The sequence below is a fragment of the Lepidothrix coronata genome, unplaced genomic scaffold, assembly GCF_001604755.1.
Source record: "Lepidothrix coronata isolate B3197 unplaced genomic scaffold, Lepidothrix_coronata-1.0 Scaffold53, whole genome shotgun sequence".
In the NCBI taxonomy this organism is placed as follows: Eukaryota; Metazoa; Chordata; class Aves; order Passeriformes; family Pipridae; genus Lepidothrix; species Lepidothrix coronata.
In genome coordinates, this window is record NW_016690233.1 from 5,174,602 (window position 1) to 5,192,163 (window position 17,562).

General features: G+C 39.8%; 1 protein-coding gene across 4 annotated transcripts in view; it reads left to right on the plus strand.

Annotated features, from left to right (window-relative positions):
• SESN3 (sestrin 3) overlaps positions 1 to 17,562 on the plus strand; it is a 40,384-nt gene that overhangs the window by 7,716 nt on the left and 15,106 nt on the right. For 3 of the 4 annotated variants that reach the window (XM_017816039.1, XM_017816042.1, XM_017816040.1), the window contains exon 2: positions 15,512 to 15,577. Coding sequence is in view for 1 of the 4 variants with exons in the window: in XM_017816040.1 (XP_017671529.1) it covers positions 15,512 to 15,577 (66 nt within the window). In the remaining 3 variants the exon portion in view is untranslated. Of the gene's footprint in view, positions 1 to 13,984; positions 14,013 to 15,511; positions 15,578 to 17,562 lie in introns of those variants that run through there. The other variant, XM_017816041.1, reaches the window with a different exon arrangement.

Genomic DNA, 17,562 nt, shown 5'->3' on the forward strand with positions numbered 1-17,562 from the left:
AGACAGAAGTCAGTGCTCTTAATCTAGCAAGATATCATGAATCTTTCCTGAACGTCCCTGGTTACCCAAATTAGGGTAAGATAAATAAACAGATACAGCCTCTTGATTAAACACCTTTTTTTGTTGTTGTTGTTAATGACGCTCATATTTCTCTCAAGGTAAACATCTTGTTTTGTTAGACCAACAATGGATTTCTAATGGATTCCTAGCTAGCGAACTTGGTAATAGTGTGAGGCTATGAGCAGTCCCTTTCCTCGGGGGATCAGGTGGGAAAAAATAATAATGGAGTAGACTATGAAGTATTCCTAACTTCATATGTTGTGAGTAGACTGGAACAGAAGTAATAAGTCTGCATCACACAAGAATACTGTGTGGTCAGTGTGTGGATCACCCTACGGGTTCTGGTTTAAGTCTTTCAACATGTACAAATGTTAGGTTAACATGTATGGAAGCCAGGGGAAATCACGTTCTTGAGAATTCTTTGGAGCCATAGGCCTCTGTTATCTCTTCAAGTGCAAAATGCATTTGGAAGAAAACTAAAAGGTGACTTGAAAATCACGTTTTCATCTATTCAGAATGGGCAATAAAATCATAAACACAGTCAATATGTCTCAGTTGCTGCACTTTGGAATCAAAATGTGTAATTGTGTATCTGTTTTAAAGCATATGAAATTCAAACTTAGTTTTGACATGAAACTAGAGAGAATTGTAAATGCTTTTAGAGTCATTTGACACTATAAATGATCAATTAAATTGTTCCTTAGAAGGGAGGCATGGTTGCAAGAATGACTCCTCACTTAACATTTTCAAAATGAGAATTCATGCTTCTGAGCAAATCCACATGACCTCAGTAAAACAGAGATATGTTGATGACAGTGAAGAAGTACTAGCTGTCCCAGTGTAACCTATTCTTAGAGCAGTACAGAGCTGGTTACTCAAATTCATCTTTTATCTGTCTCTGGGCAGTTTATTATTGCATTGGATTTGCTCTGGCTGATACTAACCAAACAACTGAAAGCCAGCATATGTTCTCTCCTCTGTATGAATTGCGCAGTTAAAAATTATTTAATAAAACAGTATCTTAACAGTGTTGAACCTAACTTAATAGCACCTACTTGTAAATATGTTGAATGTCTCCTGCTTTAGTATGTGGTAAAGGGAATATAGTTACATTATTGTCTAAATGTATCTGGAGGGGTTTTGGCCATATGGTTCTAAATCTGTTTTAAAGTAATTATGCCTATTAACTAAAAAAATAAAAAATATTCCCTCTGAGTTGATTGACATTTCTCTTTCTAAAGCACTCTCATTGCTGATTAGAGGTGTGGAAATAGTAATTTGTTCTAGCATTTAGAAATTTCATTAGACCTCTAATGAAATGGAGCACCTACACGCTGTCTAAATATTCTGCCTGACACCAGTTGGATCTCATCCAACATGGAAGAACACCTGAAATGTTGCTTTACTACAATTTGTGTCTTGAAGTCAACCATGCTGCCTGCATGTGAATACTCACTGGCTGTTCAGCAGGCAGAGCAAACCTTGACCCTTCCTGGAAATCGGCATCAGGATTTGATTATTCCAGTGAGCACTTACTGTGATAACTGGCTTAGAGTTAGAAAATTAAGGCAACTGTTTATGGGGAAGCACCTAGACTTCTAACTCAGTCAGCTGGACTTCAGAGTGGCTGTGCACATGCATTACACACAGCACATGTATATGAGGTAGGAACATGCTGAAGCTCACAATTTGTCACTGTTGTTGTCTAGTGATAAGGTGACAACAACACGCTATAAATAAAAACTTAAAGCACCACATCTCTCCCTGTTATGAGCTGGTTCTTTTCCCTCTAAAAGCTAATTGAAACACCCACTGGGTGCAGTGGCAGCTGTTTTTAAGTCCTCTTTCATTCATTTGCAGCTGTTTTCACTCCAGACCAGTACTGCTAGAAAACTCTGAATCAGGACTCCGTTAGTATCCTGTGGTGGAAATTTCCAGTCTCTAGTGGTAGGAGACATATTAAAACATTTGAGGGACACTAGAGGTGCATAATGTTCATTAATCAAAAGTTCATTTTGACTGGTTAGGTTTTCCCTCTGAAATTCAAAAGACAGGCTCTAATGCATCTGCACTAGAATCAGACATGGCCTTTTGTGTTCTTCCTTGTGGTTTTGTTTTGTTTTTTTTTTGTTCTGTTTCTCCACCATATTTAATATTTTTACATTTTGCAGTCTCCACATTTAAACAAATGCAGTAGTAGGGTTGAACTAGAAAAACTCCCAACTACTTTATGCCATATTAATGCTTCAGAAAGTATTTTCATCTTCTGTTCCCTCCAGAAAACCCAAACAAAATGTTCAATTACATTAATGCTTCAAGTTTTGCGTTACTGGATGAGGCAGTAACATAAGGGGTCATTCGAGTAGAATCTGCTTTGAAATAAGTGACTTTTATTCGAGCTATTTAAAACTTGTCTCACTTCTGTGCTGGCGCTTCACAGGTAGTTAGGAGGAAAGGTGTGTTGGTCGAAAAGGTCAACTTAACATAATTAAAGGTTGAAGGAGCCTGCAGCCAGCATTGTAGTTCTTCAGGGGAGATGGAGGTTGGTGCTTGTGCCAACCAAGCAGAGGATAAGTGTAAAGAGAGCAGGTTGCACCCATAGAGGGTATGGTGGAATGGTCTTTCATGCATGGCTTAATAAAGCAAAAGGGGAATGGAGGTGGAAGGAAGGTCTCCCTCCATGCCTCTGCTCTTTAGGCCACTTATGCAAAAGGTATTAGATAAAGGTGTAGTTACTTGACCTATTTATCCAACAGAAACTTGTCGTACAAGCAAAAGCAGTTTGACTATCCAGTGCTGTTGCTGTTTTGTATGGGACACTCCTTTGGGTTAAGTTGTGCCTCATGAATACATAGAGGCAGCATTCAGCCCTCCAACATGATTAATTTGTCTTGTTTGAGAAGGTAGGTCTATGGTGTTGGTTCTTCAGAACTTTTCTTCAGAAAAGTTGGAATAATCATTGCATGGATTAACCTTTATCTGTACAGAGCTAAGCTGGTTGAAAGTATAGGTTGTGAACTTACTCTGATGAAAAGGTCTCAGTTTGGGTTTGGTGACTTCATGAGAAGGAAGGGCAAGTAAACTAGAGCGCAGTGGAGAACCTCATTAGGCAGTGCAGGTTATTCACTCTTCCATAGCTACAGGAGTCTTTATTCAGGCAGGGTATAAAATAAGTGGGTTTATTATTTCTGTGGTACTTGCTGGTGCTTTTCTTGTAGAGTTGTTAATTCACCAAAATGTAGCAAAAGCCCTCTTAGTAAAAGTGTAGGCAATGATCTGAGGGGGTGGTAGCACCATCAGCTCTGAGGTTGGAGGTAAATCTGAAATTCTGTCAATCTGCTGGCCTGGGTGGCTGAAGAAAGCAGGAATAGCTGATCTGTCTCTGGACAAGTTTTTTATTTACGTACAATAAGTCTTCTCTAACAGTTATGAGTCTTCATTTTTGAAAATCAGCGTGTCTTTTAAGCTCTATGAGGAAAACGCATTTGTACCTTAGGTCTTCACTGCCACCAGCTCAGCTACAAGTCAGCATGTTTTGGAGATTGTATCTTACTAGTGACTCACTTTGGTAAGATGTCACTTAAAATGCAAAATGTTCTTTAAAAAAAAAAAAAAAGAAGAAGAAGAAAGAGGAAGAAACTGCCAGACTGCAAGTATTCTTACGGTCATTCCAGCAAAGTTGGTGGCTTGTGAATGTGCTACTGAGATGAAGCTGTTCCTCTCCCAGACTAATCAAATATAAAACAGTTAGTGTGTCAGCTCCGTGCTCATTGTATAACAGTCTCCAACCTTTGCAAACAAGACTCCTTGGAGAAATAATTTTCTCTAATTGGTGACCGTTTTAGGATTTCCCATCAGGTGAAGAAGCAAAATGGCTCACCTGTGGTTTTCCATCTGTTGCCCTAGCACCTATATGGTTTTTATGGACTTCTTTCAAGGAGACTGTGTAAGAAGACTTACTTCAGTAAACTCAGTCGTGTGGATGCCACCTCCTTCTGAAAAATGCTTACGAGTCAACTAATCAAAAGAGGCTTAAACTCCTGGCTTAGACAGCAAGGCGCTAGCTCTTGGAAATTGTACCTTTAGGCTAGAGGTAAAGCGTGTTAGTCAGGGAGATTTTATTTTTCGTCTGGCACATTCTTTCTGTTTGAGTCATCGACCAAGGAAAGATGGCAAAAAAAGGTGCTTCTCTTAAAGCAGGAGGACATCGGTGCTTTTGGATGTCCAGGAGGACTATCCCTTTCCAGGCAGAGCTAGGAGAACATCATCAGCATTCCTTACATTATTTGAACTGTAGCAAAGATGGTCAGCGGTCATCAGTTGTATACAAGCATTTGTCCAAGAAACTTGTGCCAAGGGTGCTTCTCATTTTCTTTTAAAAGTTTTTCAATAGATTGACTTAAAATTTAAGGAACTTTGACCACAAATTTTGTTTGCTGTAAATTAGAAACCTTATATCAGCCTTGTGTTTTAATATTTTGATGTTGTCTTGAATGTTAACATGAACAGCTTAGCTGAAGTTCTTCATGGTAGGGTAGCGTAGCCAGTATGTGCTTATTTTCTTCCAGTTAGATAGTATCCATCTAAACAAACATCACCTGCCCATCAAGTGAGTAGGGATGGTTTGTAAGTATATTGTCTTCATGTTTTAACGCTTTGGGGTTTTTTTTCCTTCTCCTTTTTCAGATATAATTTGATGGAACTTCTGGTGAGGTGCATTCAGAACAGGGGAAGAATAACACTTGCTTCCTAAAACCAATGCTAGTAAGGAACTGAAGTGTAATGTAGTAAAGATTCTGAAGTAAATTTTGTGATACTAGCTGTGTTGAACAGACAGTGTACGAATGGGCTCACCCAGGCACAAAAGAGCTTCACAACACATACTGCATCTTCTAGACTGGATTAGCACAATGCTTATTTCTACAATGGTCCAGTTTAGCTAAAATATATCCTTGTTTGGGGAATGCCAATTCCTATCTTTATTAGAAAATAGGTTCCACTTTAAAATAGGATTTATAGAATAAGTAGTATTCTCAAACCAATCTGCTGCAGATATATGACAGCATTAGGGCAGATATAGTGGGTCAGGTTGAAACTCAATGTTCTGTCTCTGTCAGTGCCCAAGGGAAGATATTGAAGGAAGAGGACGCAAAATGGAGTGCTTTGTCATGACACTTCCACAGCTCTGTCTCCCAGTCTCCCAAGTATTTGCAACTTGTAAACTTCCTGAGCTGGAGGTGATTTCACCATATTTAATAAACATTCTTGTAATTCTCTTCCATGAACTTGAACACTTTTAAACACGCTGACTTCAGGTGTCTGCAGCATCCTACAGCAAGGTTTTTCACAGCTTAGTTGCACATTGTGGAAAAGGTTAAGTACCTCTGCTTGAGCTTGTCACCTGCTGGTTGGTTCCTAATCCTTTTATTGGAGGCGATAAAAGCACACTATGCATGGACTGTGACAGCCAGGAGGCAATCAATTAAAATTTCTTGACATGCTTATGACAGCAAGCTCAGCAGTTCAGAGTTGCTTTCCAAGACTCAAGCAACTGTGTTTCACAATCCTGTGTGAAAAAGATGGCAGAAAACTAGCTGGGGGAGCTTTAGTACTGAGGGGAGCACATTTCCCTCCTTAATCTGTGTGACAGGATTTGGTTTTCTGAATTTTGGCAAGTTACTTCCGTGACACTTAAGATAGTTCCTGCACACAAATTTAAAATAACTGCTATGATAATTTTGTACATAAAATATGTGGGAAAAACAGTTTGAAAACCCATGCTTGTGCCATTTGCTTGACTTTCTTATGTCTCAGAATAGAATTTGGTTGTATATAGTAGTTGGTAAGTGAAAGGTGCTTGTACCGGCTGTACCAGCAAATAGATAGTGTCCTAAAAGTTTTTATTGAGCTGAAAACATTACAAGGATACAGACTTATCAAAAGGGAGTGTTGACTGGGACACCTGCTAAGTTTATTTCTGGAGTGTGGGGCTTCTGTCCTTATTCTGTCCCTTCTGTCCCTATTCCTTGAGATGCAATGAAGAAGCACCTGTGATGTGCTCCAGATAATGAAATGCGCCTCTGCAGCAGGTTTGCTGCTCTTGATAAAATTCAAACTTTCCACCTAAATGTCCTGATTCAATGGCTGATCAGGGAAGCAGGCAGAGGGTATCTCGTCCAGAATTTTAGGAGAACAGCTGCAAGAGGAGAGAGCTGTAACCATATAGTGACATTGCTTGGTGAAAAGTAGTGGAAGTGCCTGGGAAACAGGGCTGTATGATCTGAGATCTCATAGCTACAGATCGAACAGCTTTTCACATTGGAAAACTCAAACTTTACCTTCTTGGTAGATTTCCACACTTTACTAATGAATATTTTTCAGTGTTTGGTAGTTAATAAACAAGTAGAGGCCATTCACTAAAGAGTTGGGCTTAATGATCCTTGTGGGACCCTTCCAACTCTGAATACTCTGTGACTCTATGTAGTGTTTGACATTAGTCACAAACATTGCTTGACTAACACATCAGCCAGCAAAATACCTTGTGTGGCCAGGACACCAGTGCAGCCTTGTTGCTTCTGCCAGCCTATCATGCAGGTAGTTGAAGCTGGGAAAGAAACAATTTTAGAGAGCTGGTGCAGGGGTCAGAGCCCAGCTTCCTCCCTGCAGCTGTGGTGGGACTGATATGCTAATCAGAGGAGGATACTGTTATTATTTTTTGCATTAAAGTGCAAAGGTAGGACTCCATACTCGTGAGCAGCTCTCTTTATGGTACTGTTCACTCCAGACTGTCAAGCTTCACCATTTCAACTGAAAACTCGGCAGTGGCTGATATAACATTTGTATGGTTTCTCAAGCTGGTTGTGCAGCTGAGTTTCATGTGCTCACCTGACTTAAGAACTGTTAAGCAAGGACTTCTTAAAAACCACTGAAGCCAAGGATTTTTTTTAAAGATAGCTTTAAATATTTATAGAAGAGCAGCAGTTGTACTAGTGACTGCAGTGGAGGCATAACTGTAAGAGTCTTACCTTAGTAAAAATCCAAATTTTGATGTTTTAAGTCACACTGCACGTGAAAAGTCTCTCTCTGTCCTCTTTGTCATAATGGATGCGATGGAAGTACCAAACAGGAAAGGTGAGAGAATGCAGCCTTGATACCAGTCCCTGGTTAAAAATTCTCACAGTCTGCTTTTATAGTAACCTGCAGTAAAATGCATCTTCTTTCCTATAAACCCTTGGTGATGATGATCTCTGCTGAAATGCTGTAGTGCTGGAGGTTTTTCTAGAATGAATTGCAGTCTTTCTATAAAAAATTGTTGGAGTATTTTGCTGTGTACTACTTTTACATTAATCTAGTATTTCAAACATCTAACATCTTCAAAATACATTAAAAAAAAACCCAAAAAAACCTCCACACCCTAGACCACTTTCTTAACTGTAGGAGGATATCATTAGACATTTACAGAATGGATGAATACCATTCTATTTTGCTTGCTTACAAGGCATGTATTTTCAGACAATACTTCTATTAAAAATTCGGTAGAGCATTCTTGGGAGACAGTTCTGCCAGGGATACATGATGGATTTGCATAACCCTAGGGGTATTTCTCTCTTTTTGTTTTTTAATCTCCACCAGTTAGGCCTCTCCAATTGGCAGTATGCCCAATAAATCGAATGTGTGTTTGATGAATTGAAGTATTTAACCATTCGATTACTGTATTGTAAAAGAGGCTGTGCTCTCAGTAGTTAATTTAGGTATTAATTCAGGCCTGTCAAAGCAGCTGCTGCTCTATCTGCACTTTTTAGCAAATGTTTGTTGTACCTGTTGGTTTGCTGCATGGATCGAATGGGGAAGTCAATACGGTCTCTCCGTAGGAGAGGATGGAGACCACACGCTTGATGACACAGTTGCTGCCCTTACCCACACTGAGCCTGCAGCCTCCTGTGCACGTGGGACCCCACTGGCAGAGCCAAACCAGGCTTGGTTAGATGGGCTGTGCTCAGTCAGGACAAGGCAGCCCTCTGCATGGGAGGCAGTGGATTAAAGGATACGCCATGCTGCTTCCGAGACTCTTCATTAACACACAGCACTATTGTCCTGGCTGATGAGAAGGCAGATTAACTAGATTAACTCAGTGCAGTTTTGCCAAGTTAATGGCTAAAGGCTGTGTTCTCCAAACTAGATGATATTGATCGGTCTAGTGTATTGTCAGATTTGGATTAAACCTGAAGGTGGAAGGGAGCCAAGGTACAGATAAAACAAGTCCCAGCTAAAACCACTGAAGTTTTCCACTGTAACTTTTACTCCTAATATCTGATGCTGTTGAAAAATAGAAAATGCTCTTCTGCTGTGCTTGTAGTATATTGAGTCATCTAGACACTCACTCACAAGATCTTCTGTCCTGAGGGCATTTGTTGGGGAGCACACAAGCTCCAGTGTTACTTTTGGGTGTGTAGGGAGGGAAGGAGGTGAAGTTCTCCAGGGACAGATGACAGAAGGATTGTTTCTCACTTTTTAATTACTTTTTCCCTGTTGTTTTTTTTTTGGTTGGTTGGTTGGTTGGTTTTGGTTTTGTTTTTTTTTTTTTAATTTTTGTTTTTTGAATGCTGAAGTAGACCAGAAGACCATTTTTTGTCTGCTGGTGGTACATGCCTTGCCTAGCTTCAGATCACTACCTGCTTAGCCATAGATTCCTGTTAGTCTATGGAGGAAATTCAGGCCTTTCCATGGCACAGTTGATCTCATTCTGAGTTAGACATCACGTTTCTTTTTTAGTTGTAACCAGAATCCAGCTGGCTAACTCTGATTTGGGTGTCTGATTTAGGTCAGTTGAGTTTCAACCTCGGTATCTGATAAGGATTGGGGCATGAATACGAACTCAGATTTTGAGGTTTGGCTTAAATTAAATGGAAGTGATTCTTGAGCAACAAGAAAATAGAAGAAGTAGCTATTTGTCTCTCATCCTTTTTATGTGTTAAGAATCAATATTCGGGTTTGACTTGGCACTATTAATTGAGCAAATTTCCTTGAGGTCTTTTCATTTTTCCAGTCAGGAGCCTCAGCCTTACTTTCCCAGTTATATGTACTCTGTACTTCAGTTACTTCAGTCAATATTGAGATACAGGTGTGTCTTTTACTTGGTATATTTAGGTCTAATCTGACAAAAATGCAAAATGCAGTTTGGGTTTCTTAAATAAAGAAGTGTTTTTCAGATCATTTGTTACTCTGACATTTGACTTGCAGTCCTTACCTGTCTGCTCCCAGCAGAAGGTTGGTTTTGGTCCACAGAAATTATCTCCAAGACAAAGAGAGCAGTACAGCAGTGGGAATAATAAGGATGCAGATGTAGACTTTCTTTATGAAAAAGGTGATAGGCTTTTCTGCCAGTAACTTCATGTTCAGTTCTGAGTTTTTCTTCTGTAGGTCCAAGTGTACCAGATATCTTTCAAAGAACAAGGAACTGCTGTGGGACTTCGGCTGCCTGGCCATCCATCTTGGGTTGGGTAGAAATTGCTGCCCTTTGGTTTCTAATTAGTGTGAATTGTGTTCTTAATAGCTGGTGGAGGGATGGGAACTTGGGATAGGCTTCCTTTCATTGTGTGAAATCCAAAAGGTCTGTAACCTGTTACCAAAGCAAAAGCTCCCCATCAATTGTACTACACTGGCTCTCTTCCCGGCTCTTTGCACCACTTCATCAGCTGTGAGGCACAAAAATGCCAAATTCTTAATGTTAAAAGTGACTGTTTAAGTATTTTGAAATGCTGTTCCATAAAAAAGATTTCCTGCTGTTTGACTTCCTCTGCTTATTTTCATCTTTATGGCTTAGTTTGCATTTTTGGAGTTGTACAGGCTGTTAAGAGGAAGAAACTGTTGCAAAATCACTTGAAATACCCCTAACAAATGACTGTAGGCTAGGACTTTTACTTTGTGAACTCTTAACATTTTGACATTGTTTATTCTGAACATCTCTCTTATTGCTTCTGGAGGTGTGTCCAGGGTTGAATTATAGGAACGGATCAGTCATAAAGATGAGTTCTGGATTGTCATCAAATAAAGTGTTGTGCATCATTCAGATTATTTCTCTTCAAATTTTGGGGGTTTGGCTTTTCTTTCTCAACAGAAATGGTTTGGAGTAACAGCACATTGAAGTTTACCCTTCAACTGTGTATCCAAATTTTTGAGGTTACAATGCAATGCATTTTTCTTTAAAAAAATGATGCATCAATAAATGTTTGTCAATAAATGTCAAAATTTCACAGCTTTGATGAATACAGTTTTTTGTTCTTGTCAGTCAGAGCCTCACAGGAGTACTGACATGTGAAGACACTTAAATTGTGACTATTTAGTTTTCTTTTTAGTCAGCAAGATTATGTGTATCTTTACCTTTTATACTAATCCTCTGTAAATTTATGAAAAGTATTAAAGTTTCCATCTAAAATGAATTGGGTGCATTGTAAGCTTCTTGCAAATCATTTCTTCTGCCTAAACATTTCTAAACTCTTCTTCCTCTGCCAAAATGCAACTTGGATGCATAAACAAAATCCCTCCTGCATCCTAAGGAAGGATTTGAATAAAAGTAGAAGCTAAGACAAAATCAGTGTTCAGAAAACTTTTTTTTTTTTATGCTTTCTTCTGTCTTCAGTGAGGATGGAATGAACAGATGGTCCAGACTGTAAAATTGTGTTATAATTTACTGAAACCTGGAGCATTTCACTGTGATCAGAGCCAGTGAAGGTAGACCCTGCTCCAGGATCTAAGAACTGAAAGTGAAAATGTATTCAGTGAGCAACAATGAGAGTAGGAGAAACCAGTTTGTAGGTAGGGTTTTAACCAGCATCAGTAGCAAATAACGCTGCCTGTACTGTGTGAACCAAAACACAAGGCATTTGTGTCTGTCACACTGAAAACCAAAAGTGGGCTCTGCAGCATTAAATCCATGAGATTGAACTGGTGTATTTTGAGTTTGAAGATTTATAAGATAAAGATGGGAAAGTGGGAAAACCGGATGCCTTTGGGGAGATTCAGCCCCAGACAGGGAGTCCTATACCTAGTTCTCCACTCCCATCCAGGTGTCTCAGTGACAGACTTGACTCAGATTATTGCTGCAGATGATCATGTGTATTAAAAAGAGATAGAACACTGAATTTAAATAATAAAGATCCTTATACATACTGGATGGTAGCAAAGTCGCTTGTAGATTATAATATAAGAAAAGGTGTAATAAATAATTTGTACTTACTACCTTACCCACAAAAAACATTCCTTCTTGTTTAAGAAAGAGTTTTTTCCTCAGGAAAAGCTAATTTTGTGATGCCTTTAGGGTTTATATGTGATCTGGTGCTGTTTATTATCCTGATGTCTTCGTAGCAGTGGCAGGTTTTGTCAGAGGGGAGGCTCTGAGCCCATTCATGAGGGTTTCTTGGAACTGCCCTGGGAGTTCAGGGACACAAGTGGCAGCATTGCCACAGCTTACAAAATTCTATCTTGATGTGCAAATTTTTTTTTTTTTTCCCTAGAAGCGTGACCACCTTGATGTCAAGTTCAGGATGAATCAGTTTTTATGTGCCACACGTGTGAGAAGTGCCTGTGCACCTGCAGCAGTGTGACCACTTGCTTCTTGCCTATGTTTTCTGCATTCATAGGCATTCAGAAGTACTTCCAAAACCAGCTCTTTGATCAGCCCTGCCACCTAGCACCTCTATTCTCAAATAAAACAGCTTCCTTTTACAGCTTGCTAAAAATAGCCATTTTTTTAAAGCCTGAGGACACAGTGATTCATGTGATAGCAAAGAGGAAGAAGAGTTATTTCTTTTGCTTTAGGCTTTGGAAGGAAAGCTGTTGTGCTTGTTCCAGTGCCAACTGGGCTCTTGCTTGCTCCCACTTGGACTTCATGGCCGCATCGCCAACCAAGTGGCTCTGGCATCCCTTGATCTGCCATGGCAGCCCAGCAGCTATTTGAGATGCAGGTGCCATGTCCCAGTGCCCATCTTGGCTCTGGAGAGAGGGTGCACAGTCACTGACATAATTGAAAATAAACCCTTGAGATGTCAAGTTGCAGCTTTTGCCTCTGTGGGGTTTGTGCAGAGCTCACCCAAGGATGAAGATATTTCTTGCAATTTATAGACAGGGAAAGGTGAAATGCTTCCACTGTTAAAATTCCTGATGCAGCTCCTGATACCATTGCAAGTGCAGTGTAAGGACAGGAAGAAGTCACAGATAGAGCTTACATAGGCCTGTTTATTCATGAATTCCTGTAGCAGCTCTGCAGAGGTCTCGTTCTGCTGTCTGATGCCACAGTGTACGACTGCTAAACCTGCTTCTAGGCTCTGGCTTGCAGCGGCCCCTCTCTCAATAACCTGCTCAGGTGCAGTTTTTTCTGCTTTGAAGCTCTTAATCTTCTCTTTTCTCCTGAAGAAACAGCCCCCAGAAAGGCACTAGTCTTAATGTAAATGGAATTGGTTGCAAACCTTTTAAGATACTTATTCCTACTCTGGCAATGCGTTTCTGGAGGAACATGACGCAGAAAATGGCTGGTATATGTGCATACAGCATTTTAGTTGCTGAGCAACCTCTTTCTTGCTTCATCCACTTAGCATAAGAATCCCATTTCAAATAAGATACTTGGGACCCTGGCTGACTTAGTGATAGCTAGTGTAACCTGCAAAGACTACTTGGACAGGAAAACAAAACCACTTTCTTGAAAAACAAAAAGCTTTGCAAGGACTTCCGCTGTAAAGGACCATATATCTGCAGTGTTGCTTTCTAATTCCCATACACAGTTTTTTATATTTGGGTTCTTGAGTAGACCTGAAATCACTATTCTAGATAAAGCATGCCCAGAAGCAGTGGTTCTTATCTACAGCTCAACAAAGTTATCTTTCTTAGTGCTTACCATGTTTTTATTAATAGCATCCCGAGAACTTGAGCAACCAGATGATGTTTGCTCCTTTTCTCCTAACAAGCTTGTTTTAACCAGTTTTAATAAAATAAAAGCTTTGGCATGAAGGCAAAATAATCTTTCGTGTTGATGGAAGGGGGAAGAGTATACACTTCTAATATTGAAAAAACCAAGGTCCCTGGAAGTGTGCAGTGATAAGACTCACCAACTTGAATAATCGTGTTTGGGCTTTTGGTTTTTTGTTCTTGTTTTGGTTGTTTGTCTTTTTTTTTTTCTTTTCCAGGTTTGTGTTTGTTAGAATTGCCACCACCCAAAAGGCACTGGGTTTGTTCTTTTTGTAAAAGATTTAACACACATTTTTCATGTCTGACTATCTTCTTGGCTTTCTGTCATCGTTCACAGGAATTAATTGTTGATACTTGCCTATATTCATCCACCCAAGTACCATTTCCTCCTTTCCTTCTCAGCAATAGCTTATCTGCAGGGTCAAAGGAGTAATACCAGTCATATTGAATGGGAAAACAAGGGAATGGAGCCCAGATCCTGCTAGAATCCAGTAACATATGGATTTTTTTGCCTTGGTCTGCCTTGAGTACCAGCTTTTGCAGAGCCTGAAGGAGGTACAGATCAGAGAGCAAGATGGAGAATTCAGTGGTGTAGCTCTGATTTAGACCTATGCTCCAGCGAGAGCTGACAGTGCACAGATGTCCAAGTTGTGTCACTCATGCAAGCTGCTTCCTCCAAATTATTCAATATGAAATTAAGGTTTTAAGCTTTAATTTTCAGATAACCTTTACAAACCAAGCAAAGTGCAACCTTACTAGCAATCTTGGAAAACATTTCTTTTTCTTCAGTGTTGGCAGAAATGACTGGCTGCTGGCAAGATTGTGTATTTGAAGTGAGAAGATGTCTTCCTTTGCCTTGTGTAACTGTGTGAATAAGGGGTTGCATGTGTAGATACCCGGTATCTCTACATCCTACTTTAGATTGAGTACATTTTATACATAACAAGTATTTTACAGGATTTTTGTGGATGTGACAGCAGGCAGCAGATGCAGTAAGTTGTCTCCTGGCTGCTAGGTTTCACTCAATTGGTCCAGCTTGTTTCTGCATCTTTTAGCAGCTAATTGTTCCAAAGTCACAAACTCAATTGTCCTGCGAGAGTTTGCTTTGGAACATCTTTCCTGAATAATCACTGTTGATTTTTGCATGTTATTTTTTAATCTAATTTAGAAAGGACAGAATGTTTTTAAGGATCAGGACAATGGTTACGCAGCTCCAGTGGCTTGATTTTCCTTTGTGGAAATCAGTGGCACATTCATTCTGGGACTGGCACTGCTGTTTGTGCACATGGTGGTTAAGCTTAAGCCTGCCCGGTAGAGGTATTTAAGGCTCATTTGTTATGGAAAACCTCAGGCTTTATGTTAGGGGCATGAAATATTTAGTATGCAAATCCAGTACTGCTGTTTATGGATAACATATTAAGAGTCACCAATGCTGTAGTGCAATTAGGGACTTGAGACAAGTGTGCAGTCACCCAGATAGGTGGAAAATAACCGTAAAGAGGAAAAGAAGAAAAGACAACAAACAACTGCTTTAAATTACTGCAAGGGAAATTCAGATTAGACGTTAGGAAAACGTTTTAACAATCTGAGGGGTTAGTCACTGAAATAAATGACCCATGGAGATGGAGGAACCTCCAGGAGGATTACACCAACATTGGTCAGGAATGACGTGGACAGTGCTGGTCCTGCCTCTGATGATCCAGGGGAGCAGGGAGCCTCCCCAGGTCCCCTTCACTCCTCTGGCTGACAGCAGCCATGCTGTAAAAGGCTCCAGAGTTTATCTTAGTTCAGTTTCTTATCCCTAAAAAATCTAAAAAGTCCTCTGGCTCTTGTTACATTATCAGCTTGTTCTGTACTAAATATATCCTCATGCCTTATATCTGGGGTTTGCACACTGAGGCTTGTGCTGCATGCATTTTTCTCCAGGCTCGGCAGTGAGCAAGGTGGCCATTTCATCAGGCTTCTAGAACAAGCCTGTAATTGGGTCTTGCTAGTTTGCTTGGACTGTGCTTTTCTTGCCAATATTTGGCACACAAAGTGCTTATGCTCTTCACAACACTAAAGATCTCATCAGATGCTGATATTGAAAAAAAAACCAGCATCTTGCTTATAATTTCCTCAGTGTAGCTTTTTTTCCCCTCAGTTTTCAAACTTCCATTCAGTCCAGTAAATGGCTAATTTTAGCATTGTGCCAGATGTTCTGTTGCTATTGTCTATGTATCTTCAAGCTGGTCTGTAAACCAACTGGGATTAGATTTTTTGAGGTTTTTTCTGCCTTATCCCTTGCCAAAATTGGTGCCGTTCCTTCATGCAAAGTACATTTAAAAAGCTGATTAAAGTTGATTTAAATGTAGTGTGGTGGCATCACCTCCTCAGTGGGCTGTAAAACATCCAGGTGGCTTTGGGAAGAGAACTGAATCCAGACCTTTTGAGATAAAGCGAGTTAGTATGTTATTCCTGATGCTGACTGAATTATGTGACTGTTTTACAGGAAAAGAGAGTACAAGTCTCCCCACCATTGACAAGAGGACCAAGTGCCTTTATACCAGAGAATGAAGTAAGTTTGCAGTTAGTTGGAAAAGGCGGGTGGTAGCTTTTAAAATAGCAATACTGAAAGACAGTTCTATGACCCTGCTTGTTCCATGGTACCCAGATGAACTCCCTTGAGAGCAAGTGATGGTTTCTCTGGAGCAGGTTCCAGTGGGTAAGAACCACCCTGTCCTTGCACACAAGTGGTGCTGTTTGACATCTTTTCAGTCACCAGCACTTCTGGAGACAGCCATGAGTGACAGCTCTGCTCTTCTCAGGCAGCAGTTGAACACATTATTCATAATGCCAGACCTGAGGGGAGGCCTGTTCAGTATTGCAGCAGTATAATTATACAGCTCTCAGAGCAGTGTCTGACCTTCAGTTTGAGAGAGTTTGCAAGTATGACTTCACTCCTCAGACTGTAGCTGTGGCTCTTGAGAGAATTTATGGTTGAAAGGTATGGTTGGATTTCAGACTCAAGATTCTGCCAATGACTGAATGTTCGAGGTAAGCCCTGATTTGCAGTTTGCTGCAGTAGGTAGAAAGTTTGCTATGGTGGTGTTCTCTCATGGTCTCAATCTTCACAGAGTCTTATAGTTGCTAAAGACAGATAATTCACATGCCAGAAGGGCCAAAAAGACATTGTGAAAGATAAGATAGCCGCTGTTCTCTGAGCCTCTCTCCATGTATACGCCAGCAAGGTTTGAATTTAAAACCAAATGGAGAGGGTGTAAAGGATGCCAACAAGAAAACATAATTAAGCAAAAAGGAGGAGAGGTCAAAGAGTCTTTTAAACTTGGGAAAAGAGGAGTAGAATGAGTTCCAGCCAGTCAAACTTGTGGAGAGAACGCCACCCTTTCGCATGAAATACAAGGTGAACTTGAGATGCCAAATTTTGTAATGACCTAGTTTTTCTCATAAAGTCAATAATTATATTAAAAGTAGAAAAAGAAATGTAGTTAAAATTGTAACATATTTTGAGAGAATTGTTAATGAATTTATTTCAAAGCTGAGAAGCTGAGACACTTGGTACAGGCACTAGCCAAGGGTGCAGGAGAAATCTCAGAAAGGAGTAACCCAAGCGGTTGCCCAGTACAAGCAGGGACCCTCCAGCTGTATGGATAAAACAGCTATTCAGTATCACAAACAAATGCTAACTGTGGTTTGTTAAGCAAATTACTACCTTTTTCCCTCACTCCTTGTCATGAAATAACGGAGCAAATAGGAAGGATTTAGTTAGAGACTAGTAACACACTGAATGTCTCACAAATCTTGATAATAACACTGCTGGTGTCAAAGCCTGATTTATTGTTGTAATGGAAGGAATATGGGCAGAGCAATAACAACTTAATTGTAAAGGTTCCTTTAAAGCTCTTAAAGTGCCATAAGGCTTTAAAAGCAGAGCAAAAAAATATGTTTATGGATGGTAATAAATCAGGAGGAAATACATGCACAGTATGAAGAGGATAGTAATAGAGGTAAAGATAAATCTTAGAAATAATAATGTGGCATATTGCTATGCCTAATATAGCAACAGTGCAGTCCTATCTGACTATATTTTGATGCTGTCAGCAGAATTTCTATTCATAATTTATACTGTTACAAGGAAAATCCCTGGCAAGCTGAAGAAGATTAGAAGCCTATGTTTGAAAAGTATGATTTCCCCAAGAAAGCACTAAATGAGACAAAGATCTCTTAAATATACTTGCTGAAGAATAAGGGAGACTCCTTGCAGTAGAGCAAGGGATGTACAGTAGTAAGTGAGATAAAGTGATCTCTAATGTGTGAATAAACTTCTGACAGTAAAAACATTATTAAGGAAAACTGAGAAGGCATCATTTTGAGTACAAAACACAGAAAAGTTGTCATAATGAAGATGCATATGTAAAAATGATGGAGCTGCCTAACTGTGTAGCTGTTCCTCCCTTTCTTTCTGGGCTCATGAATTAAAATAGGAAAGTACACTGGTGAGAAGTGAAAATATAGTATGTTGTTGGTGGTTCTTTATATGTA